The sequence below is a fragment of the Terrapene carolina genome, unplaced genomic scaffold (genome assembly GCF_002925995.2).
Source record: "Terrapene carolina triunguis isolate 2854851 unplaced genomic scaffold, T_m_triunguis-2.0 Scaffold18, whole genome shotgun sequence".
NCBI classification, from domain to species: domain Eukaryota; kingdom Metazoa; phylum Chordata; order Testudines; family Emydidae; genus Terrapene; species Terrapene triunguis.
In genome coordinates this window covers 9,914,996-9,941,712 of record NW_020664369.1, presented here as the reverse complement: position 1 = coordinate 9,941,712, position 26,717 = coordinate 9,914,996, and the positions used below count along the sequence as shown (strand labels likewise).

At 42.6% G+C, this 26,717-nt stretch overlaps 1 protein-coding gene across 2 annotated transcripts in view; it reads right to left on the bottom strand.

The window, feature by feature from the left end:
• Positions 1–26,717, bottom strand: part of LOC113407119 (tudor domain-containing protein 3) — a 259,992-nt gene that overhangs the window by 113,642 nt on the left and 119,633 nt on the right. For both annotated transcript variants that reach the window (XR_003899863.1, XM_026655218.1), the window contains exons 4-5: positions 24,881–25,041; positions 7,694–7,835 (exon numbers count right to left, since the gene is read on the bottom strand). Coding sequence is in view for 1 of the 2 variants with exons in the window: in XM_026655218.1 (XP_026511003.1) it covers positions 7,694–7,835; positions 24,881–25,041 (303 nt within the window). In the remaining variant the exon portion in view is untranslated. The remainder of the gene's footprint in view (positions 1–7,693; positions 7,836–24,880; positions 25,042–26,717) is intronic.

Sequence of the window (26,717 nt, the reverse complement as noted above, 5' to 3'; positions counted from 1 at the left end):
TCGGTGATGGCATAATGGGATGTGAAGATGTTGACTGAAGACCAGGTTGCCACTCTACAAATTTCCTGGATAGGTACATGCACAAGGAATGCTGCCAAGGCTGCTTGTGATATTGTAGTATCCACAGTCACTTTGCTCAGTGGGGAAATGCCTGCCAAATCATAACATGCAGGAGTATAGGAGGTTATCCACAATAAAATTCCTTGAAAACAAACTGGGAGATGCTTCATCTTGTTTGCAATGACCACAAATAGTTGGGTTGACAAATGGAACTGCGTAGTCCTGTTGATGTAGAATGTCAAAGCTCTTCTAACATCTAGGACAGGGATCAGCAACCTTTGGCATGTGGCATGCCAGGGTAAGCACCCGCCAGGACACGGCAGGTAAACAAGCCCGGCTGCCACGTCCACAGGTTCGGCCGACTGCGGCTCCCACTGGCTGCGTTTCGCCGCTCTAGGCCAATGGAGGCTGCGGGAAGGGGCGCGAGCCGAGGGATGTGCTGGCCGCCGCTTCCCGCCGCCCCCATTGGCCTGGAGCAGAGAACGGCGGCCAGTGGGAGCCGCGATCGGCCAAACCTGTGGACGCGGCAGGTAAACAAACCGGCCCGGTCCGCCAGGGTCCTTACCCTGGCGGGCCGCGTGCCAAAGGTTGCCAATCCCTGATCTAGGATGTGCAGGCATTGCACCTCTCCATTGGCATGTGGTTTGGGGTAAAATGTAAGTAAGTAAATTGACTGGTTAATATGCAAAATAGATACCACTTTAGAGACAGAGATTGGATGAGGGCACATATATTCTTTATCCTGAAAGAAAATTACATAAGGCTGCCCTGTACATCAAAGCATGCAGCTCAGCGATCCTCTTGGTCGAAGTGATAGATCAGGGGTCAGCAACCTTTGGCATGTGGCTTGCCAAGGTAAGCACACTGGCGGGCCGGGCCGGTTTGTTTATCTGCCGCGTCCGCAGGTTCGGCCGATTGCGGCTCCCACTGGTCGCGGTTCGTCAGGAAGCAGCGGCCAGCACATCCCTCAGCCCATGCTGCTTCCTGCAGCCCCCATTGGCCTGGGATGGCAAACTGCGGCCACTGGGAGCCGCAATCGGCTGAACCTGCGGACGCGGCAGGTAAACAAACCGGCCCGGCCTGGCCCACCCGGGTGCTTACCCTGCCGGGCCGCATGCCAAAGATTGCCGACCCCTGTGATAGATACTAAAAAAGTCACCTTCAGTGATAGGTGAAGCAAGGATCACATTTCTAGAGGCTCTGACTAAGGGCAATTAGCCTGGACAAAAACTAAATTCAAGTCCCAGAGGGGAACGGGCTCCTTTATTTGAGGATACAACCTTTCCAGGCTCTTCAAAAACCTGATTGTCATATCATTAGAAAATATAGAATGGTTGTCCATATGAGAATGAAAATCTTATATTCCTGCCAAATGGACCTTGATAGAGATAACTGCCTAGAATCCTGGGAAACTGGCATGGTGTCCCCAAGCAACCTATCAAAATGCTGGTTTAGGGCATCTAGATGGAGCATGCATTGATGCAGAAGGAGGAGGTGGTCTGCATCTATAACCTCTATTTTTCCTTCTTTGCAGATCCTGACAAGAAGCAGGGGCAGAGTAACAATGGGTCAGCTGCTGACAAAAATGTTTCCTGGACGGGGCAGGAGTATACAACCTCAAAGACATTCAAGTTGCCCTAGAATCCTTAAAGCCATGGAGATTAGAGGCTGTTTGCTTCTGTAAAATGTGAATACCTTTGAAAAAGCAACTCTTGTAATATTTGTTGGACCTCTTGCAGAAGCCACAAAGTCTTCAGCCAAGAGCTCTTGCATATGGAACCATGGTCCCCAGAAGTCATGTCCATTGAGTCGAGTGCAGCCTGCAGTGAAGTTCTCACTACAGATTTCCCCTCATCAACTGAAGTGGAGAACTCCTGTCTAGCATCCTCTGGCAACATGTCCCTATACTTTAACCAGGAGTCCCAAACATTACAATCATAAAATACCCAAAGAGCTTGTTGGATGGCAATTCTGAGTTGCAACGCCCCAGTAGAATAAACTTTTCTATCACAAAAATCTAGGTTTTTTGCATCCTTTGATTTGGGCATTTCCATCTGTTGGCGCTGTTGTTCCCATTCACTGGCCCATCTGTACCTGGGAGAAAATGAGCATACAGATATACAAACACCCAGGAGGGAACATAATATTTATGGTCAGCCCTTTTTGAGGTGGCAGAAAGGGATCTGAGAGACTTAATGGGCTACTTAATTACGTCATTAATAGGCAAGGCCCACCCAATGAGGCCCTCTGGTGCACAAAATATCAGTAAGGCAGCACGAGGACTCAACCTTCTCTCCACCTGGATCCCTAAACTTGAAGCTACCCTTTTCAGTAGGTCTTATTGAACCTTATAATCAGCCAAGGGGCAAGAGGGTGGGGTGAGATGCCTTCTGAGGAAACATTCTTGTTGGAGAAAAGGAGGATGAAGAAGCCAGGATAGCCTGAGGGTGCTCTTCCTCCACTAGCTGTCCAGCAGGATCCTTTTGAACTGCCTCTTGCTGCTCAGAACCGGCAGCACCTGGTGCATAAATTTCCCACGTCTCCCAAAGGCCACAGAGCAGTAACGCCTCATGTATGATCTAGCAACCGGGGGGAATCCCCACAGATTACAAAAGGGCCACTGAACTGGTGATGGGCCTCAAAGACTCCCTAATCACATAGAATCATAGGACTGGAAGGGATCTCGAGAGGTCTTCTAGTGTAGTCCCCTACACTAAAGGCAGAACTAAGTATTATCTGGACCATCCCTGACAGGTGTTTGTCTAACTTACTATTCAAAATCTCTAATGATGGAGATTCCACAACCTCCCTAGGCAATTTAGTCCAGTGCTTAATTACCCTGATAGGAAGCTTTTCCTAAATTCCAACCTAAACTGCCCTTGCTGCAATTTAAGCCCATTGCTTCTTCTCCTATCCTCAGAAGTTAACGAGAACAATTTTTCATCCTCCTCCTTGTAATAATCTTTTATGTTCTTGAAATCTGTTATCTTCCCCCCCCCACACACACACACACACACTTCTCTTCTCCAGACTAAACATACCCAATTTTTCAGTCTTCCCTCACAGGTCATGAATTCTAGACCTTTAATCATTTTTATTGATCTTCTTTGGACTTCCTCCAATTTGTCCACATCTTTCCTAAAATGTGACAACGAGAACTGGACACAATACTCCAGTTGAGGCCTAATCAGTGTGGAGTAAAGCAGAATAATTACTTCTCGTGTCTTCCTTACAACACTCCTGCTAATACATGCCAGAATGATGTTTGCTATTTTTGCAACAGTGTTACACAGTTGACTAATATTCAGCTTGTGATCCACTATAACCCCAAGATCCCTTTCCACAGTACTCCTTCTTAGGCAGTCATTTCCCATTTTGTGGGTGCGCAACTGATTGTTCCTTCCTAATTGGAATACTTTGTATTTGTCCCTACTGAATTTCATCCTCTTTACTTTGGACCATTTTTCGAGTTTCTCCAGATCATTTTGAATTTTAATCCTATCCTCCAAAGCACTTGCAACCCCTCCCAGCTTGGTATCTCCTGCAAACTTTATAAGTGTACTCTCTATGCCGTTACCCAAATGACTGATGAAGATATTGAACAGAACCAGACCCAGAACTGATCCCTGCAGGACCCCACTTGCTATGCCCTTCCTGCTTGACTGTGAACCACTGGTAACTACTCTGTGGGACCGGTTTACCAACCAGTTATGTACCCACCATATAGTAGTTCCATTTAGGTTGTATTTCCTAGTTTGTTTATGAGAAGGTCACGAGAGACAGTATCAAAAGGCTTACTAAAGTCAAGACATACCACAACTACCACTTCCCCCTGTCCAAAGGCTTGTTCCCCTGTCAAAGTAAGCTATTAGGTTGGTTTGCCATGATTTGTTCTTCACAAATCCATGCTGACTGTTACGTATCACCTTATTATCTTCTAGGTGTTTGCAAATAGATTATTTGCTCCATTATCTTTCCAGTTACTGAAGTTAAACTGACTGGCCTGTAATTCCCCAGGTTGCCTTTATTCCCCTTTTTTTGGACTGGCAGTATACTCACCCTTGTCTAGTCCTCTGGAATATCACCCATCTTCCATGACTTTTCGAAAATAAACACTAATGGCTCAGATATCTCCTCAGTCAGCTCCTTGAGTATTTTAGGATGTATTTCATCAGGCTCTGGTGACTTGAAGACATTTAAGTTGTCTAAATAATTTTTAACTTGTTCTTTCCTTATTTTAGCCTCTTATCCTACCTCATTTTCATTGGTATTCATTAAGTTAGATGTCCAATTGCTACTAAACTTTTTGGTGAAAACAGAAACAAAAAAGTCATTTAGTACTTCTGTCATGTCCACGTTTTCTGTTATTGTTTCCCCCTACACACACACACCTCATTGAGTAATGGGCCTACCCTGCCCTTGGTCTTCCTCTTGCTTCTAATGTATTTGTAGAATGTTTTCTTGTTACCCTTTATGTCTCTAACTATTTTAATCTCATTGAATCTCATACCCAATCCTATTTCATCTGAAGGAGCCTGAGGCAACCCAGGGTAGTAATGCCTCTGTGTAGAGAAGTAAGTCTGGCTCTGAGGCCAGGAAATGTAGGAGCAAATTCTCAATTCAGAGTAGGACAAATCCCTCTCTGTTGACCAAGGGAGGGCTGCTCTTGACGATGCCAGATACCAGTGCCAAGTTGGTGAAGAGTGTAGAGCAGCCAACACCGCAGGCTTCCTCTTCAATGGTACCTACAGATGTGAAGTCTGAGGCAATGGAGGTTGTTGCCATAACAAGTGTGGCATCAATGATACTGGCGCCCCACTGTCTGCTACCCAGAGCACGGTTTCCTGTGCTACCAGGGATAGCGGTTCAGGTAGGCTCAGCAGATCTCTCACTGCTAGAAATGCCTACACCGCTGTCAGTACTGAGATGGTCTTTGGATGCTGACGTATCGCATATGTAGAAGGTGCCCCTTCAAGGCCTGGACTCTACAGTACCTGCCTCAGGGCCAGAGTCAATGGTGCCAGTTTCTGTGCTACCAGTGAAGAGGAGCACTTGGGTTTTGGCTGCATTCTACTCTTACCCCCATGATTAGAGGATTTTGGTGCCAGTGACCTGCCTCTCTGTCTGTTGGGAGGTCTTATGCCTCTTCATAATAATATGTACTATCTGAACCATATTTTTATATTATGTATGTATGAATAAAGCACCAATAACATTAAGCACAAATATTGTAACAGTGATATAGCTTAAGCTGGCTTATACCACAATCCTGCTCACTTCTGTTAAGTATCCTATAGCACCTTGCATTTGCTGAAGTAAGCATTTGGTATAAGCAGATAGGAAACTTGTCATAATCAATATACATTCATTTTATGTCTTAGCACTAGTTATAGAGTACCTTCACAGGCCAGTTCCTGAAATGCAAGTATTCAAAACAAAGATAAGAAAGGAACAGAACAAGTTAGGGAAATGGGACAAATGGGTTGGATTTTAGTGACGTGTAAAAAGATGTGTAACCTGTAAAATCATCATACTATTGAAATGTGTAACTTTGGGAGCACACCTTCAACGTAAGATGAACAAAACATTGATGGAAGAGATGGCTTCCCGGAGATTGGTATCAGACAGAACCTTTTTCCTGTGCAATATTATTATTGGTTTAGAGCAGCAATTCTCAAACTGTGGGTCGAGACTCCAAAGTGGGCCGCGATCCCATTTTAATGGGGTCGCCAGGGCCAGCATTAGACTTGCTGGAACCCCTGGCTGAAGCCTCAGCTCCACCCCAAACCGGGGTGGCGGGGCTCGGGCTCTGGCCCCCTTACCCACACCAGGGTGGCGGGGCTCGGGCTCTGGCCCCCTTACCCCAACCTGGGGTTGCGGGGCTTAGGCTCTGCCCCCACCCAGGGTCATATAGTAACTTTGTTGTCAGAAGGGGTTCGCAGTGCAATGAAGTTTGAGAACCCCCAGTTTAGAGTAATAAACCTGACACTGGTTGTATGTCCTCTTGAATATATGCCATAATGAACCAAAGTGCAGTCAAAAAAATAACTACACAATTTATCAACAGCACTATATATAGAATGAAAGGTTTGACTATAAAGTTTAATGCAACATTGACAAATGCAACTTATTGTGCTTTTGTTTTTCAATGTAATTACAGCCTCCTGGACCTATTTGACATCACAGTTGAATTTCAATCTACTTTAAAACCCTGAAACGGTTTGTAACCCAGTTATAGTACCCAAGAGACCTCTTTTTAACCTATATTCGAATAGAGACAATGAGATGAGACAGAGACGATTGAATGAAATTATTTTGCTGTCGGCCCCAGAGCTGAATTTTCAAGGATATTAGCGGAGCTCTACACCTGACAGCCCTTACCTTTGGAATTCTCTTCCCTTTATGACACCAGATTTGGAGATGCACAGGATATGAGATTACATAATTTGATTTAGCATTTAGGACATTCTTTTTATGAAGGCAGCATTGCTTAAGGATACCTACACAGTTTATAAATTATATTGATTTTTTTACAACTATTTTTTCATTTACAGGAGCACAAAAAGATGTTAACACACATTTTCTTTATTTGTGTGTTTTCATAACTCAAAATCATTCAAATCAATTATAATTCAGTTTGTCCAAAATAGTTTTAAAAAAACAACAACACTTCATCAAACCAAAGATAGTTTCAACAATAACAAAGAATACTTTTGCCAAAATTAGCGTCATTTGAAAATAATGCTCATGGATAAGATGCTCTTTGATTGGCTGACATATGCAACAGGTTTACTTTCTGAGCCATCAAATATCACTCAATGTTCCCTACATCCATCTGGCAAAGTGACTAAATCTACATTATCCATTTAATATAACAGAAATCAATCAACAGACTGGAACACTGTCACAAGTCCAGAGTTTCCTCTCTAGGAATAATCACCACTGCTTTGTATTATATAATACAAAGAAGGAAATAGCCAGCCTGTAACATTTTCTTCAGTGATATGCTCTCCTAATTTGGCCATATTAGAGTGGAGTGAACTAAATTAAAGGTCTTTGTGGTTTCTTTAAAAGCTCTCAACACCTTCAGTTCATCTTATGTGACTGCAGCCTTATTTATACTACTGTTGAAACATAAGCAAAAATTATGTTTAAACATAGTTAACATAAAAGTATGCTACAGACTATAACTGAAAAGCTTTTATTTTAAAATTCTGTTGCAAGAAAAAAACCTATACGCTGGTCAGGTAAACCACAAGAATCCTGCCAATCACCACCACACGTAAATACATTGCATACCTGCTTCAGGTAAAGAGAACGATTAGTTAAAGACACTTTGCTGGCCAATATAATTTTTAACCCACATTTTAAATTTAAAATTCTGCAGAATAAAAAAGGAATCATTTGTTGCTCAAAGGTCTTCATTGATTTCTGCATGGGCAGCATCTGAACTGCAGCATAAAATATTACATTTAATTAAGGTCATTTGGCTTTATCCATAACAATAACTTGGGCATTTAAAATACTATTATTGTATAAAAACTTCTAACAATTTATTAGTCACAATTAGCTTGCAGAAGTTATATATAATTAACCTTCTGTAAGACAAGAATTCACAGTGATGTTACCTCACCCTTTGTAACTCCCACTTTTCTATAAGATGCTCCACTTCACCGCCAAGAACTACAGTGTTACTGTCATCCAAAAGCAGGAATCCATTTTTCACTTCAACAATTCCTGACAGCTTAATTTTTGTTCCAGGTGGAGTGTTCAGGCTAAAAACAGAAACAAAAAAACAAAATCTCAAACATTATATATAGAGACTCTACCAGATAAAACCCCACCACGGGTTATTAAATAGCAGTACATTTAAATAAAGTGAAGCAATGTTGACAGAAAATTAGCTATAAATAGGTTTTCTTATATAAAAACAAATATTCAGTTACTTTTTTAATAATAATAAGTCTGAACAAACCTATTTATGGAACCAAAGTCAATACTTTCCAAGTATAAAACACGTGAAACATTCTTGGAGTGGGTTGGTGGGATTAATTGCTTTTTGTGCTAAATGTTTGATTTGACTGAAACAAACAATACATAGGAAAAACTATTGATATCAAATTACTAAGATAAACAGCTACAAAATCACTCTTGCAATATATTAAATAATAATAAATACAATAAATAAAACATAGCATTAGGACTGCATTTTTTCTTAATGCTGATGGTGAGAGCAAATGCCTGACAGGTATTTGAAAGGCGGTCCATGAGTTCTTGTAATAGATCTTCAATGTGGGCTATGAGGGCAGCATCATCAGCTAATAGAAGTTCCCTGATTAGCACCTTTTTGACTTCGGTCTTTGACTTAAGTCAGGACAGGTTGAAGAGTTTCCCATCTGATCTTGTGTGGCGATACACTCCATCTTTCATGTACTTAATCACACAGTTCAAGAGTACTGAGAAGAAGATTCCAAAGAGCATGGGGCAAGAACACATCCTTGCTTCACTCCGCTTTTCATCTCAAGAGCTGTCCGAAGTGGACCCGTCAAACTGGACAGTTGCTCTCATGTTGTTGTGGAATGAACATATAAGACTTAACAGGGTTGGTGGACATCCTATCTTTTCTAGTATTGCAAACAGATCTGCTCTGCTGTCTGTGTCGAATGCTTTTGTTAGGTCCACGAAGGCGATGTACAATGGTCGGTTTTGCTCTCTGCACTTTTCTTGGAGTTGACACAGAGAAAATATCGTGTCTGCAGTTGATCTTCCAGCTCTGAATCTGCACTGTGATTCAAGGTAGACACGATTCACCAGCTGTTGTAGGCGCACTAAGATGGCTTTTGTGAAAGCTTTTCCTGCTTCGCTTAGTAGTGAGATACCACTGTAGTTGTTGCAGTCACCCTTTTCGCCTTTATTTTTTACAAAGTGATGGTGTTTGCATCGCGCATCTCTTGTGGTACCTCACCCTCTTTCCAGCACTTAAGTATATCTGATAAAGATATGGTAATAGGCTGTCTTTCCCGCACTTGAGATTTCTGCTGGGATGCCATCTTTTCCAGGAGCCTTGCCAATTGATAGAAAATCAATGGCCTTGCTTACCTCTTCTACAGTGGGCTCCACATCTAGCTCTGGCATGACCTGTAGAGTTGGTATTTGGTCCAGTGATTTGCTGGTGATGTTTCTTTCTTATGCTTATAGCTCTAAATAATGTTCAACCCAATGAGTCAACTGCTTGCTCTTATCTGTAATGATTTCACCGCTGTGTGATTTGAGAAGGGCAACCTTGTTGACAGTGGGACTTAGAGCTTTCCTCAGGCCATCATACATGACTTTGAGGTTTCCTGTGTCTGAGGCTGTCTGTATCTCTTCACAGAACTTGATCCAGTTATGATTTAAACAGAGTCTGCTTGCTCGCTGTATCTCGTTTTTTGCATGTCGAAGTCTCACTTTGGTGCACTCTGTTGGCTTTTTGTTGTGTTCCAGATAGGCTGTTTTCTTAATGTTGATGAGAGGTAATAGTTCCGCTTCATTTTCTTCAAACCAGTCCTTTTTTGATGGTCTCTTTCCCCCCCAAATGTGGCTAAAGCTGTTTCATGGATTGTTGTTCTTAAATCTTCCCAAAATTCCTCTGCCTTCTCTGGTAATGACTTCTAGGAGCTTTACTCACTTGTTTCTCACAGCAAAACCAACATCATGCAGACGATTTTCTTGGCTGCTGTTACCTTGCCAAAAGAAGGTGTAATTGGTCTCTTAGACAGAACCAGCATCTGCAAGTCTTGTTTCCTGAAGTGCTGCAATGTCAACATTGAGTTTGTACAGCTCACGGTGTATCAAAGCTGACTTCCGTATGCTGCTCGTGTATTGTAGGTCGTCATCGTCTGTCAATCCCAGACACATGGTCCTGACATTCCAGCTACCAAGCCGGAAAGTTCTTGGTTTCTTATTTTTGCCAGGTGCAAGGTTTCCATCTGCCATTCAACTTTTGGGTCTAGCCCCACGCACCCCATGAGGCGGGCAGACTGTGGCGGGTCAGCACTCAATTGTCTGGGGGCTGTCCAGCTTTGTGGCAGGCGGTGGCTGACCAATGGAATGCAGTGACTCCTCCCACCGTCGAAGGTGACCCGTGGCGCGCTCCTCTACACCAATCAAGTGAGAGCTTATAACCTGCAACTGCCACCTTCTGTGTTATGTCCATGTTACCAGCAAGGATGGAATGTCCTCTCCATGTGATGTGGCTGCAATAGCCTGGGCAGTTGATATGGAGGCACTGCTTTGTCCATATGTCAGCGTCCCTCTCTTCACTTCACTGGTTTGGACCAAAGGAAGGATGGGAGTCGATACATTTGGAACCAGTTACGCTGCAGGAGTTGCCAGAGCAAAGCAGATCTTCCATCTGTCTGCCTTTCGGGGCTCCACTCCTAGATTGGTTATCAGCCACAGGTGAAGGACCCAATCTGTCCTGTGTGGATGTCGTTGGCAAAAACACTGAATGAATTTGCTCATCCGCCTTTTGATGGCATTTCCTCCATTAAGGGTTCCACTACCCTCCTCAGGCGCTCATCAGTCCAAAGCCGTTGGTGCTTCCTGAAGTTTCTGGGTTAATTAATCACCGCCCAGCACTTGGTGTTGACCAACACGGATTATACCGCTTATGGTCATAGCGGTAGCGGGTTTTCAATCCTGACCTGGCCTATCAACTACTCAGATTCAAATTCAAGTTCTAGAATTCTTAGAGTTAAGACTTGTAGATTATAAAGCATTCCTTAGGTTACATTTATAATCCATAACAGCATTCCTATTCCAAACGCAATTATGTGTAACAAATCTAGCCTAAATCTAACCTCTACTATATGAGCAACTCTGCCATGCTCCCTCATCAAAAGTCTGCCTCTCATCCATAAGGCACTTTGCCAGCAGGTTTCTCCAGGACAGCCAGTGCTACTTACACACAGATGTATTGCAGTGCACAAGCTAAGCTACCTTTCCTTGTAAAGCCAACAGCATAATTAAATTGATTAGAATCATGCAATCTTGACTACTACAGCTGTTTCCACTAGTAGTAAGGCAAACCATGAGTAATCTAAGTTGTTTTGTGTACAAAAAGACAAGACAAAAATAGGAGAAAGTGGAACAGGCAGAGAAAGCAATAAAGAGAAAAAGATGCTAACAAATGAGCACCGAGCGGAGAGAATGGCAGTTCCAGATTCTATACATTAAGAACTACATGGGTCACTAAAGTTTAGAAGTTTGAGCTACCAATATTGTCTACTGGTAGATGAGCAAGTGAAATAGTGAAATAATGTTTTTAACCTATATTAAACCACAGAGGATTAGTAGTCTAAAAGTCAATCTTGAAATAACTAGACTTCTGGAAGCCAAGGTTTAAATCTCAACGGGGCTGACTTAGGGTATGTCTATACAGAAAAGAAAAACCCACAGTTGGCCTGTGCCAGCCAACTCAGGCTTACAGGGCTGTTTCATTGTTGTATAGACTTCTATACACACAGGGTCCTAGAGCGCGGGCTGCAGCCCAAACCCGGAAGTCTACACAAGCAGTGAAATAGCCCCGCAACCCCGAGTCGACTGGCACGGGCCAGCTGCAGGTGTGCTTTTTTTTTTTGCTGTGCAAACATAACCTCAGCCACTCATCATCTAAGGGAAATAAATTGATGTATACCTAGTGTACTATATAGGGTGGCAGGGATCTTTCAAGAGACGTTAAAAATAAAGGTCTTGTCTGTTACTTGCCTCCTTGTGTCCTTAGCAAAAAGTTACCCTAACCTAGGCACTGTACTGGCTGTTTGTTGACCCCTCCCATCCTGGAGGTGGCTGCACAATTATTCATCTGATACATAGTTTTCAAAGTTCTTTGAGATCCTTCAGTATGAAAGGTGCTATTATATATACATACGTGTGTGTGTGTGTGTGTGTGTATTTATTTTACATAGATATACAGAGAGAGATATAGTTACTTATCTATTCCGTAACTGTTGAGCTTTGAGATATGTTGCACATATCCATTCCACTTTAGCTGTGTGCATGCCCAAAGCTGGAAATTTTCCCCAGAATGATAGCTGGGAGTATAAGCAGATGCAGGGTAAGAGTATGAAGGGCAGAGCCACCCCAACCACCCTTTGGTTCTTTAACATTGGAATCCAAAATGAACTAGACTCTGAAGCATTGTGGAAGGAGGAGATAGAATGAAAGGGACACATGCAACACATCTCGAAGAATAATAGTTATAAAACACACAAGTAGCCTTTTCTTCTTCTGCAAGTCACTGCACATGTCCATTCCATGCTAGGCGACATCAAAGTAGTTCATAACAGAGGCGGGGACTTGGAGTCTATCTGAAAGGTATTGCAGAATCACCGTTCCCAAGCTGGCTCCATCCTTAGAAGCTACTGAGATATGTAATGCTTGGTGAACATAGGAACAGATAATAAAGTAACTGCTCTGCAAATGTCAGAAATAGGGATGTTTCCTCAACGGGATATTGAAGCTGCTAGAACTATTGTGGAGTCTGCTGAGAGCGTTTTTTGCATGAGGTGTTATTTTTAGAATCTCATAACATGTTGGTAAAGATGTTGTAATCTAATTAGAAATCCTTTGTGTGGAAACCACCTTCCCCTTCAACGTGTCTGCACACAAGACTAACAACTGAGCAGATGTAATTTACCTACCCTTCTGTTCGATGGTACCAGTTACCGGCGAGCCACAACTTGAGCTTCTCTGATCTTCTCCTAAGTCAGGAGACCCGATGAGGCTATGAAGCTTCTACCTATCATGGTAAGAAGCGCGTCGGCTGCGAGAAGGCAACCATTGGCATGATGACCCCCGCGACGGGGAGCACTGCCGGAAAGGTGGAGACTGTGGTAGTCTCAATGCGGGTTTACACTGGGACTGGGACCCCGCAAGGGCCGGAGTGGGCAGCACCGTGAGGGACATAATGTCTTGCACCGCTTGGAGGGCCTCCGGCGTGGACGGCACCCAGAGCTGACAAGGACCTCCATCGCTATCCAGGGGAGCAGGCTGGGCTACACTGTTCGACCTGAGCTGGGGCCTGGGATCCCAAAGGGGGTGAAGAGGTGCCCAAGACAGGGCCTTGGTCCACCCCAGACTTGTCCTTTCCCTTGCGGGAAGCTGGAGACCTCCCTCGCCCAGTCTTCCTGGGCTTCTTGGCTGGAGCCATGGAAGGAGACCAGTGCGGGCTCGTAGATGGTACCGACAGGGCACTACGCACCGAGGGCATGGTGCTCAGCGCTGAATCAGAGCACTGCTCCAGCACTGGGGTAATGGCAGACTTCATCAGGAGTGCCGTCAAGCAAATGTCATGCTCCTTCTTCATCCTGGGCTTGAAGGACTTGCAGATTTTGCACTTATCACTAATGTAACCTTCACCCAAGCACCCTAAACAACTATTATGTGGATCGCTAACGGGTGGGGGCCTTTTACAGAGATCGCAAGCTTTAAAGCCTGGGGACCGAGGCATGCCCCATCCCAAGGCAAAGTCCCTTTAGGGACCTGCTAAGTCTCTAACTTAACAAATAGGTTGAACTAAACTAGAGGGAAACTAGAGTAAGTTTAGGAAGAGGGTGTAACGGTGCACCCCATAAGGCTTTATGGAAATATGCTTATGAATGTATATATATGACATAACCGGAAAATGTTTTATGCTACATATGCCATGTAACATATCTCTGTAAAGGTTATGATCTACTGAATCTATTCATCCTATTTGTATGCATGTGTCATTGTTGTATTCGAAGTTATGAATATTGGATGAATATAGAAATTGCTTGATTTCTAAGTAGCCTTAGTTAAGCATTTGGTCAGCTTCTTGAGAAAGGAATGTGCAAATTAAGTGCCCAATCAAGAAACACTTAAAGGACAATGAATCTTGGAAGGCGCCAATCCACATAAGAAGTCTACCTGAGGACTTTCAGGGTAGCATGTAAACAATGGCTTCTGCATGTAAAAACTGAGTCATGCTTGGACATGTAACTTGCCCATGTGACTCCAAAACTCCATCTTGGAGCTGGACTTTGCATAGCAGAGAGGAGGGGGTCTCCACCCACAAGAGAAAGTCTATTTAAACCCCTATCAAAACTCCATTTTGGCTTCATCTGGCTAAAGAGATAGCCTCTCCACCCCCAAGGATACCTGAGAGAAATTGGAACAAAGGACAGTAACTACAGGAGGGGGTGAGTGATTGCTGGACCCAGACAAGAAGGAGTCTAGTCTGTAAAAGTAAGCTTACTGGAATTCCTCTGATGGTGAGGTTTTTATCTGTATTCAGTTTTCTTACTGTATTAGACATAGACTTGCGTATTCTATTTTATTTTGCTTGGTAATTCACTTTGTTTTGTCTGTTACTACTTGGAACCACCTAAATCCTACTTTCTGTATTTAATAGAATCGCTTTTTACTTATTAATTAACCCAGAGTATGTATTAATACTCTGGGAGGGAGGGGGACAAACAGCTGTGCATATCTCTCTATCAGTGTTATAGAGGGCAAACAATTTATTAGTTTACCCTGTCCAGGGAAGAGAGCCTGGGGCCAGAGCAACAACTGTTGTGACCAACCTAAAGCATCCATCCATGACTGACCAGCCACACTATTATCCTGTGAACATCCACAAAAGCCATATTTCTCCCATCTTTACCATCTCTTCTCCCGCCGCATGTGTTTCTGTTCTGTCTAAAGCAAGAAAGCAACTATTATTCCTGACTCAGAATTGAACAACAGAACTAACCCTTTTTTCCCCCACTAAAAAGGATTATTTGACAGATTAAGAAATGGGCCAATATTCATCTTCTTTACAAAGAAAGCTTGATAGGTTTTAATAAAGTTTGTTCTGCCACACTCAATTTCAGTTTCATTGAATTTTACCTTTTCTTGATTCCTTTCCTTTTGTGTATTTTAATCAATAAACTTCTAACCTTTAGCGTGAACTTTCTAGTGTGTTGCCGTGGTATTAAGTAGGCTGAGGTCTCCATATACCAAACCTCGTATCTTGTTTAACACTGATTAATGTTGGATAGTGATATGGTCATATAAACACCTTTAACCCTTTGAGTCCATATAGTTCATCTAAATTAAAACAAGTCTGTATTGTTTGCTTGAGAATAGCCTCATGAGATTGGTCTCCAAAAAGGGACAGAAAAGGGGTGTGGGTAAAAGGGACAGAGAGAAACTGCAGATTGTAACCCAGTCCCACAGTACTCAGAACTTATCGGTCTATTATGATGATGATCCAAGCACTCAGGAAGTAAGATAACCTGTTTCCAAGGAGGAGTAGGACAGGGAAGATTCTGATGGGTTTCATATGCTGACCTCAACCAAAGAGTCAAACAGATGTCTTTGACATACACGGCTGTTTAGATGAAGCTAAGGTGGAAGGAGGAGGTGATCTCCTTCAGAGACTTATCTCTTCTTCTAGCCTGGCCAGGTTGTCTCAAGGGACATAATGATTGCGTCTGCTGATTCTAAGGGTGGTATTATTTCCTGTTTGGAGATGGCAGGTAGATGCCCAAGGACCTGAGAGTATCTCTAGAATCCTTAAGAAAATGTAGAACCTCACTCATTTTTTCAGAGAAGCGTTTGCTGGACTTCCATAGGTATGCCAAAGGATTGCAAACCACGAGGAACAGTACATAGATATCACCGTTGCCATCACCTTTACTGCTGTGTCAGCCACATTTAGGTCTGCTTGGAAAGCAGTTCTTGCCGCCACACATCGCAACTGCCTGGAACTCCTCCTTGACCACCTCCAGCAGTTCATCATGTCCCAGTTGGAGAAATCATACCTAGCCAAAAGCGCTTAATGATTGGCTATACCAACTTATAACCCTGGTATTGAAAAAATATTAATGACCAAATAAGTCCAACTTCGAGTATTTGTCCTTAGGGGTAGATTTTGGGCAGCCCTGATTAGTTCTCTCATTAACTGCAACAACCACCAAAGACCCTGGGGTCAGGTGAAAGTAAAAAATTTCACATTCTTGTGAAGAAACCTGATATCCGTGCACAAACCTTTTAGCAATGGAAGGTAAGGGTGAGGGTGTCCACCACAGAGTCTTTGTTGGTTCCAGTGTATCTCCATTAATGGGCAATGCCACCCTGCCTGGAGTGCAAGTATGGCAGATGTCCACCAATTTGTGTGGATTTTCCTGTATTAACTCAAACTGTATGCCCAAGGAATTAGCCACCCTCTTTAGTAGTTCCTGATATGTTTTAGAGTCATCAGGAATTGGAGATGAAGATTTGAAAACCAGAGGCACATCAGGGGATGATGAAGATGTATTTATGGGAAGGAGAGCAGCTTCAATATGAGTTGGTTGTTCCTGAGGGTCTAGTTGTATTGATCTAGCTGCTAAAGGATATACTGCCTCAGCAGTGGTGGTACTTAGGCCGGTACTGGGATATGCTTATTAATGTAAATATGACATAACTGGTATATGTTTTATGCTACATATGCCATGTAACATATCTCTGTAAAGGTTATGATCTACTGAATATATTTATCCTATTTGTATGCATGTATCATTTTTGTATTTGAAGTTATGAATATTGACTGTGTACTTGTTTGATTTTAAGTAGCCTTAGTAAGGCATTTGGGCAGCTTCTTTAGAAAGGAATTTGCAAGTTAAGTGCCCAATCAAGAAACACTTAACAGATAATGAATCTTGGAAGGCTCCAATCCACATAAGAAGTCTACCTGAGGACGTTCAAGGTAGCATGTAAACAATAGCTGCTACCTGTAAATTCTGAGTCATGCATGAACATGTGACTTGCCCATGTGACTCCAAAACTCCATCTTGTAGCTGGGATTCTACACAGGGGGAGGGAGGGGTGTCCACCCAAGAGAAAGTCTATTTAGACCCCGGGAGACCCCTCCATTTGGTCTCCAGCTGGCTCAAGAGATAGCCTCTCCACCCCCAAAGAATACCTGAAAGAAACTGGAACAAAGGACAGTAACCACGGGGGTGAGAGTGATTGCTGGACCCACACTAGAAGGAGGCTAGTCTGTAAAAGAGGCTTATTAGAACATCACTGAGGGTGAGATTTTATTTGTATTCAGCTTCTTACTGTATGTATTAATACCCTGGGGGGGGGGGAAGGGCATACAGCTGTGCATATCTCTCTATCAGTGTTATAGAGGGTTCAGACCTGGGTCTTGGTTTGTACAGGCTAGCATGTCTGGCTCAAACTAGCAAGGTTCTGGAGTCCCAAGCTGGCAGGGAAAATGGGTTAGAAGTAGTCTCAGCACATCAGCTGGCAGTTTGCAAAGGGTTTCCTGTGATCCAACCTGTCACACTGGGCATAGCTGACTCCCTTCTATGCACCACAGACTTCGATAAAACAGGGGAGCCCAATCTCAAACTAGAGGGCATACTCCATGGATAACAGTAGGGCCGAAGTGGAACCCAGGTGGGCATAGGAGGTCAGTTGTACCAACTCCAAGAAGTCCAGTCTCTGGGTCTACTTCTTGAATTTGCATGAGAGACTTCTTCACAGTTGGTACTGAGGAAAGGGTTGGTTGCTAACAGTATGCATCAACTCTGCTGGCAGAGCAGAACGGTCATACTGGGTCAGACCAAAGGTCCATCTAGCCCAGTATCCCGTCTTCCAACAGTAGCAAATGTCAGATGCTTCAGAGGAAATTAACAGAACAGGTAATCATCAAGTGATCCATCCCCTGTCACCCCTTCCCAGCTTCTGACAAACAGAGGCTGCCACAAGCATTTGCACCATGGAAATGAGCAGTGCTGAAATGTCCCCATCAGTTTAAAGCAGCGGGGAGTCCACATCATGAAGTACAAAAGGTCCATAGCAGCTTCATCTGCTCCCAGTGTTATCAACATCAAGAGGACTGGTTGCACCAAAGTATGTGGTGGTGTTGAGGTTGGCTGCACAACAGACATCATCCCCAGAGGCGTCACCATCTATAACCCTCTGACCACAACATAAAACTTCAAATATGCTAAAAAACTGAAGAATCATCTCCTAAACCTCACATACTACAGAAGGGACCACCTCAAATACAAAATCATCACATTCCCCCCCCCCCCCCCCAGTGTGTGTGAGTATCAAGAAAGCTTATCTGGAGATCATGCAAGAAACCCAAAGTAATTATTAAAAAAACCACTTGATGACAGTCATCCAACACAAAAATAAAAAGTGTAACCATCTACAACAACTCCACAACCCACAGACCACCACCTTCGGGGGGAAAACATAACACCAGGACCTACCACATGGACACTACATGACACACCAAAAATCAATTATGAAGACTACCCCCTAACTAGAGTTGAATTATCTGCACTCTACAATGGACTGAACTTCTGTCCCAACACTGATACTGTCCCAAACACTGGAGCCCCCTAATAGGGCTCCAGCCTGCCATCACTTTAGGATCCCTTAACAAAGGGCAAGGCTACTCAGGGAGAACAGGGGTTTAAAAAGCCACATCCTAAGCAACCAGAGGAACTAGCGAACAGCAGCAGCAATCAGGGGAGTTTTGCAAGGGGAGTTCTCCAGGTGAATGAGAAGATCCTAGGGGTGAGTTTGTTGTCCGTTAGTTGTTGTGTGCTTTCTACTTGCCATGTGCCTGCTCGATTAAAGTTTTTAGTGTGGTCTGTTTGGGGGACTGTGTGCTGAGCTTAGCAGCTAGCTAGACAAGGCTGAGAGCTTCCAAACGGAGGTCTGGGCTGCCATCCTTTGATCCCTAATCTCTTTAGGATCCCTTAACAAGGAGGAACGGGGGCTTAAAAAGTCAGCTCCTAAGCAACCAGAGGAGTTAGCAAACAGGAGCAGCAAACAGGGGAGTTTTGCAAAGGAGTTTAGAGAGGGACCACGAGAGCTAGTTACACCTCACATTCTCTAAACTTAGCCAACAAACACGCTTCCCCCCCCCCCCCCAAAAAAACAACCACAACAAAAACACCTATAAGGGTAAAAATAATGCAGCCAGAAGTCCAGTAGCAGAATGGGGGCTATCCAGTTTATTGCACTGAATGGCATATGTGTGCATTCGGTGCAAGCAGCTCATGGCCCTCAGAGACCGAGTATGGGCTCCTGAGACAGAGTTGCTGAACTGGAGGAGCAAAGAGAGGCAGAGAGGTACATAGGGGAGAATTTCCAGTATTTAGTAGAACAGCCCCCCAAGACTGACACCTCCAGCCTGACAGCCTCTGTGTTGCTGAGGAAGATAAAAGTTTCGGGAAAGGAGACTATCAAGCTGGAGTTGAGGGAAATTCACTGCCAGCAGCAGTGCAGAAGGATGCCATGCCATGCCATTGCCACGCTTACTTCTGCACTGCTGCCTGCAGAACTGGACCTCAGTCAGCAGCCGCCACTCTCTGGCCACCCAGCTCTGAAGGCACCATTGCAGGAGTAAGGGTGGCATGGTAAGGTATTGCCACCTTTACTTCTTTACTGCTGCTGGCAGGGCACTGCCTTCAGAGCTGGGCACCTGGCCAATAGCCGCCGCTCTCCAGCTGCCCAGCTCTGAAGGCAGTACAGAAGTAAGGGTGGCAATATCGTGACACCCCCCCCATAAAATAACCTTGCGCCCCCCTACAACTCTCTTTTGGGTCAGGATCCCCAATTTGAGAAATGCTGGTCTCCTCCATGAAATCTGTATAGTATAGGGTAAAAACACACAAAAGACCAGATTTCACGGGGGGAGACCAGATTTCATGGTCCGTGATGCATTTTTCATGGCCATGAATTTGGTAGGGCTCTGTAATAAGTGACCAGGACCAGAAGGTATTCACCTAAGAGTTCTAAAGTAAACCATATGAAATTGTAGAACTATACATTAGAGTATGTAACTTAAACCAGCCTCTATACCAGACGACTGGAGGATAGCTAATATCACGCTGAGCCTTTAAAAAAAAAAAAAGAAAAGCTGCAGAGGTGATCCTGACAATTACAGGATGATAAGCCAACCCTGATACTGAGAAGGGCAACAAAAATATTTAGGGGTATGGAATAGCTTCCATATGAAGAGAGATTAAAAAGACTGGGACTGTTCAGCTTGAAAAGAAATGGGGGCATAAGAGAGGACATGACAGAAGTGTATAAAATCATGAATGGTGTAAGCAAAGTAAATAAGGAAGGGTTATTTAATCCTTCACATAACACAAGAACCAGGGTCAGTCGATGAAATTAATAAACAGCAGATTTAAAACAAACAAAAGGAAGTACTTCTTCACACAACACAGAGTCAACCTGTGGAACTCATTGCCAGGGTCAAAATGGTAACTGAGTTAAAAAATAAAATTTTAAATAAATTTTAAATAAAAATAAAAAATTAGATATATTAATGGAAGATAGGTCCATTAGTGGCTATTAACAAATGGTCAGGGACGCAACACCATGCACTGGAGCCTTTGACTGCCAGAAGCTGGGAGTGGATGACAGGTGATGGATCACTCAGTAATTGCCCTGTTCTGTTCATTCCCTTTCAAGCATCTGGCAGGAGGCACTGTCAGAAAACAAGATACTGGGCTAGATGGATCGCTGGTCTGAACAAATGGTCAAATGGCCATACTGACTGTTCTTCTAACGAAGGGAGAACTAGAAGAATTCTTTTTCCAATTCCACCTCGAAGAATTCTTCCATGACAAAAATGACACCACCCATGTCCCAACCAACAGTCATAGAAAAAAGAATGATTTGATTGGATACACCACAGCGGATGAAAACACAGCTGATCATTACATTGACTGCTTCAGGGGGAAAAAAAATCAAATGTGAAATCCTAAGGAAACACCATATCCACCACAATCACTCCATTAACAAAAGGAAACCTATACAATCCCTGAAATTCAACGACCACATAAAGATCAAACCAAGGGGACAACATTAGTTCTCAACCACGATGACTATATCAACATGGCCAACTGACAATTCTCTTACACCGCTTACTATAAAAAAAACCTCAAAGACTACCTCACACCACAATCCACCTAAAAATCTCATGATATTGACAAATCCTTTACCAAACAACTCTTCTAAAGAAATTCTACAGCCTCATTGCCCATGAGCCCACCCCAGGGACCTTGTTAATGCTTCCCAAGGTACACAAAACAAGGGAAACCAGGCAGACCCATCATAATGCCAAACTCAGCCATTTCATCCTTTTCCCATTATAGTTTTATATTCAACAACAAACACTTTGTCCAAACCATGGGAACAGACATGGGTCATCAGCAGGGCTTCCCAATAAGCTAAACTCTGCCTGGCCACTTAGAGGAAGAATTACTGGACAAATGCACCACAAAACCCATGATTTACCTGAGACACACTGATGGTATTTTCATCTTCTGGAGCAATAACCTTAACTCCCTCATAGACTTCCACCACAACTTCAACAACCACCACGCATCCACCAAAGTCTCTCTAGAACACTCTGTTACCAACATTGACTTCCTCAACACCACAATCTGCTTCAACAGTGGAACCTTACAGACAATTACATACAAGAAACCCACTGCTCATCACACTTACCTACACAGATCCAGTAACCACCAAACATACCAAGAAATCTGTTATCCACAGCCAGACATTCACATACTACAGTATATGCTCCAAGGAGAAGGTCTGAGACATACCCTTTAATACACTTAAAAGCACCTTCCCCACTCAAGGACACTTCACCAGAATAGTAGTTCGTTACATGGAATGGGCAGCCCAAATATCCTAAGGCAATCTGGTTCAATACAGGAAAAAAATACCCTCCAACCTCACACCCGTAGTTGTCACCCCCCACTGGAACTCTTATGGGGTATCAAACAATTACAATCCATACTCAATGGGGACCATATCCTGAAAGGAATCTTTTCCAAACCCCCTCTTCTGGTCTTCAAACAACCCCCCAGCCTCACTGTCAGAAGGAAGCTCCCCACAGACCAAGATTCACCAACTCCAAGCACCTCCACCCCCCTGCAACACACCTTTCAAGATCCCTGGGTCCTACACATGCCCATCACAATATGTGGTGTACCTCATCCAGTGCACTAAATGCCCCAATAACAACTATGTGGGTGAAGCCAAACAATCACTATACTCTTGAATGAACTCTCATAGAAAATGATAAAAACACAAAAAACCTCATATCACTCATGGGCGAACACTTTTCACAGAACCATCATTCCATATCTGACCTCTCAGTCCTCATCCTAAAGGAAACCTGCATATCATCTTAAGATGAGGAGTCTGGGTGCTTAAATTTATAATTATGCTAGACACAAAAGACTACAGACTCAATGAATATATTGGATTGGCTCATTACAATACCCTGTAACCAACTAACCTTCCTTTGTCCTATGACTGAAGAAGCATTAACTGCCCACTTCACCTTGAATGGTCTCTTTGCAACAGTATTAATCCCTTATGCTTAATCTGTTCCACTTTTTATTTAGCTGCAACACTCTGAGTGCTTTTCCCAGACCTGAGGAAGAGCTCTGTGTAAGCTCAAAGGCTTGTCTCTTTCACCAACAGAAATTCGTTCAATAAAAAAATATTACCTCACTCACCTTGTCTCTCTAATATCCTGGGACCAACACAGCCACAGCAACACTGCAAAGAAGTGTAGTTGGTGTCAATCTCAATGGTACAAAGGATAGCACCAGGAGCCGACAACTCCAACATGAGCAGATAGGTGAAAGAGAGAAGTTAAAAAAAAAATCCCAAATGAGAGAAAAAAAAACCTATTCCATAAACTATATATCTAAGAGCTATTAAACAACTATTTACAACAGGAAATACTTCTCTTCAGGGAATAAAGGTTACATGCAAACACCCACAAGATGCTCCAACTACTGACCACAGGCACGAAGAAAGAACTGATGGGCAGGCGGGGAAGTTCCAGCCTTTATACCCTTGGCTTTGAGCACAAGCAGATGCAGGGGACATGTGCTGGCCCAAAAGATACCGCTATGGGAAAAATCTCTGGCTTCAGTGTACTGAGTGTACACACCCCTAATGTGGAATGTATATGTGCAATCACCTGAAGAATTTTAATTATTACGTACATAAAATATACTTGCATGCTTATTTTACGAGCTGGGAAGCAGGAAGAAAGATGCGTTTAAAATAAGTTTCACAGGCAAAATATTCCTGGATCTAACTCTGCTGGCTTTCTGATCACACATATTACTCCTAGGGCAGGGGATGGGTCAAGAATGGATAGTATATTTGCTCCAGGTTTTGTTATCTTCATAGAAATTTTAGGTCTTTGAACAGGTCATTCAGTGAAGGAAGAAGAAAACATGAAAGTTGAAATTGGTGTTTTTCAACAGTACAAATGACTTCCTCAGCAAGCATAAATATTGTACTGCTTTTCAGAAAGTGTTCTTTAATGAACAAAACCTCAGCAGCAATGACTTGAACAGAAATAGCCCATATTAGTGCAATATCCTAAGGCTGAATGTAGTACAAGTGAAACTAATTGAGAGAAGCATCTATAAGACTGAGTTGTTATCGCCACTGCATCAGTAGAAATCGTGCCTGATTTTCTTTTCTTTTTTCTTACCAAAATTATCCATAATACTGGACATTTTGAAATGTATATGTATGATGAGACGTAATGGATAACAGTTGAACCAACTTCAGTAAGAATCTAGGATACAGATCAACTAAACCACAGCTTGCATCAAAAACCAATAGGTAAGAGGAGCTCAACAACTGCAATGGTACAAAAATCAGACTAGTGAAAGACCCTTATACTCCTACAGGGTGGTAAGATTTCTCCTTCCTCAAATAAAGAAAAATTTGGAGTTAGATAAGGTTTTGTCAAGGTTGGTAGTGGTACGGCAACTTCCTAACATATCCAGTGTTTTCACAGCATGCACTGAGACCTATTTATTAGCACTAACCAGAAAAATGCAATTTATAGTTCAAGTCACTATCCATGACACACAATCTTTTGGAGGGGTGGGGGGAACTCCATTTCCATCATTCTTGCCCTTTCAATATGAACACCCTATTACTTTTCCTGAAAAATACCATGATCAAAAAGCAATCATTAGCTAGGCAGCTGATGAACCAGGAAACAAATCAATCTTGTAAGAACGCGACGCAAAAGTGCATGTCCCAAAAACTGCATCCATTTGCCTTTCTCCCACCCCATGGATATTAGAGTCTTAGTCCCTAAGCTTTTCCCCAGAGTCAATCCAAAGCCCTGTTACTCATGGGCAGATAAATAAAACTAAATACATGTCAAAAAATTGTAAAAAGGGACGCTTATGAAAGTGTTGCCATTTTCATGGGCTATAAAATTAAATCTTTCTGAGTTTCTCTTCTCTCCATGTCTAGTTAAGATTCCACAATTAAAAAGCCTCAAAGAAATGCTTCTGATATTCTGGGGAGCAACTTCATCTACTCATCTCTTGTATGCCAATAGCTAACTTTACCTGGGTTGCCTGACATTTCACTATTTTTCAGGTTTCCTCTTCATCTCAAATTTACCAGACAATTGTCTCTGACTTTTCTATTTATTCTCTGTGGAACTTAAACATAACAAGTACAAGGAAAACTGCAAGCTCTCTGACATGGCGGGAATAAAAAGCAAAAGCTATGATATTTTTGGGATAAAAACCAAGAATAGCAGGGGAAGAAAAGGGAAAAAGGCAATGCAGTCAGGAACAAAAAGGTCTATTGCATTGTAAGAATTAATTCTGCTTATTTTTTTGAGTTATTTTGACAAAGTGGGAAATATTTTGCATATTACTGATTTTTCCATAAATACTATATAATGTTTAAATGTTGCAACAAAGACTCAGTGAAGAAAATTGTTGTTCACCTTATTTTTGACATGTAATTATATTCTATTGCTATGCAGCTTGTGTGTCCATCAGTCATCTGCAAACGCAGCATTCTGGGAGCAGCCTGAGATTCTTCATTATCCTTTGGTGCAGCAACATTGCGTATTTTTTGTATCTGCAGGACACATGGGCCTTCCAGCTACAAATACAAAATGAAAAAGTGAAAAGTGAAAACATGAAAAACTCAATCACTTTTGTTTTGTTTTGAACATTGGGATTTTGCTACACAGTGTTGTCTAGCCATACAAACTGAAGCCTATAGGCAAGACACAGCCTAATGGTCTGCAATTTCTGAAACTTCATGTTTTAGACTATCTTGTACATAAAATGAATTTGCAGAGAAAAGGCATCCTTCTACGTATATACTAGCTACAATGCCAATTATCTGAAGGGGATGAAGAGTATTTAAAAAAATGCTGTGGAAATATTGTCACTTTCAGATTATCATGGAGGCCAAACACTAGGATTTCAAAATGCTATACCACAGGTTCTCAAAGCCAGAGTGAAGTAAAGTGAACATCAGCTGGCTTTACAGACCAGCTGGCTTTAAAAGAGCTGTATTCCAGCTAGCTCTGGCAGCTAAACTAGGAACATAGGGTCTTCAAATAGGGGGTTAACAATGTATGGCCCCCAGAAGACATTAGTGAAATTCACTTAACTAAATTCAGTAAATCCATGTTGCACTAGCTATCCCACAGAAAGAATCTCATTTTGCTCGACTTCGAGTCAGGGTGGATCGATACAAATCCAAGTGATTTAAATCACCAATTTTAATTATGATTTCAATGAGCAAGCAGAAAACCTTGCTTTAAATCGTTTTTGTCTTGTTTTGCATTTGTACTTTTTAGTTATTTTCCTAAAAAAGGTGGGTACAACCACTAAAACATGTTGATTCACAACCAAATATAGCCGTTAGCAAAAAAAAAACTAAACTAAATTTAATGTAACCCAAGTATACGCTATATCTATACACATTTTATTTAAGCAATTATATAACTTAAAATACATCTATTCAGAGTCTTAATTTTTACATTTGTATTACGTTAAAAAATAGTAAACAATGTATTTCTTCTTTACCGGATGATCATTTTTCTTGACTCAAGATTTGTGTCAAGCTATATTAGAATGGACACTGGAATTCAATTAAAAATGCACAATAACAGCATTTTAAATTTGTTTTTATTAAATAAAATTACCCTGAATGTGCTGGATACATAAGAAAAAAAGTTTTAACAAAACATACTTTGCATTTAAAACTAAGTGATTTATTATAAAAAGAAAGTATTAATTGTAGTTAGTGATTTGATGGTGATCATGGCCCAAATTTTCAAAGTTATTTAGGTGCCTAAGGATGCAGATAGATGCCTAGAGCAGTGGTTCCCAGACTTGTTCCGCCGCTTGTGCAGGGTAAGCACCCTGGCGGGCCGGGCCGGTTTGTTTACCTGCCGCGTCCGCAGGTTCGGCCAACTGTGGCTCCCAGTGTCCGCGGTTCGCTGCTCCAGGCCGAAGCTGCTGGAGCACTGGGAGCCACGATCGGCCGAACCTGCGGAAGCGGCAGGTAAACAAACCGTCCCAGCCCGCCAGGGGCTTTCCCTGCACAAGCAGCGGAACAAGTTTGGGAACCACTGGCCTAGAGGAATTTTCTGAAGTGTCTAAGAAGGTTAACTTCTGTTAAAATCTATATGAGTTAGGCACCTAACTTGCTTAAACACTTTAAAAAAAAATCTCCCTAGACACCTATCTGAATCTTTGGATGCCTAAATACCTTTGATAACACTGCTCTACAGCCAAAATGCTTCTGAAATAAATGTAGTC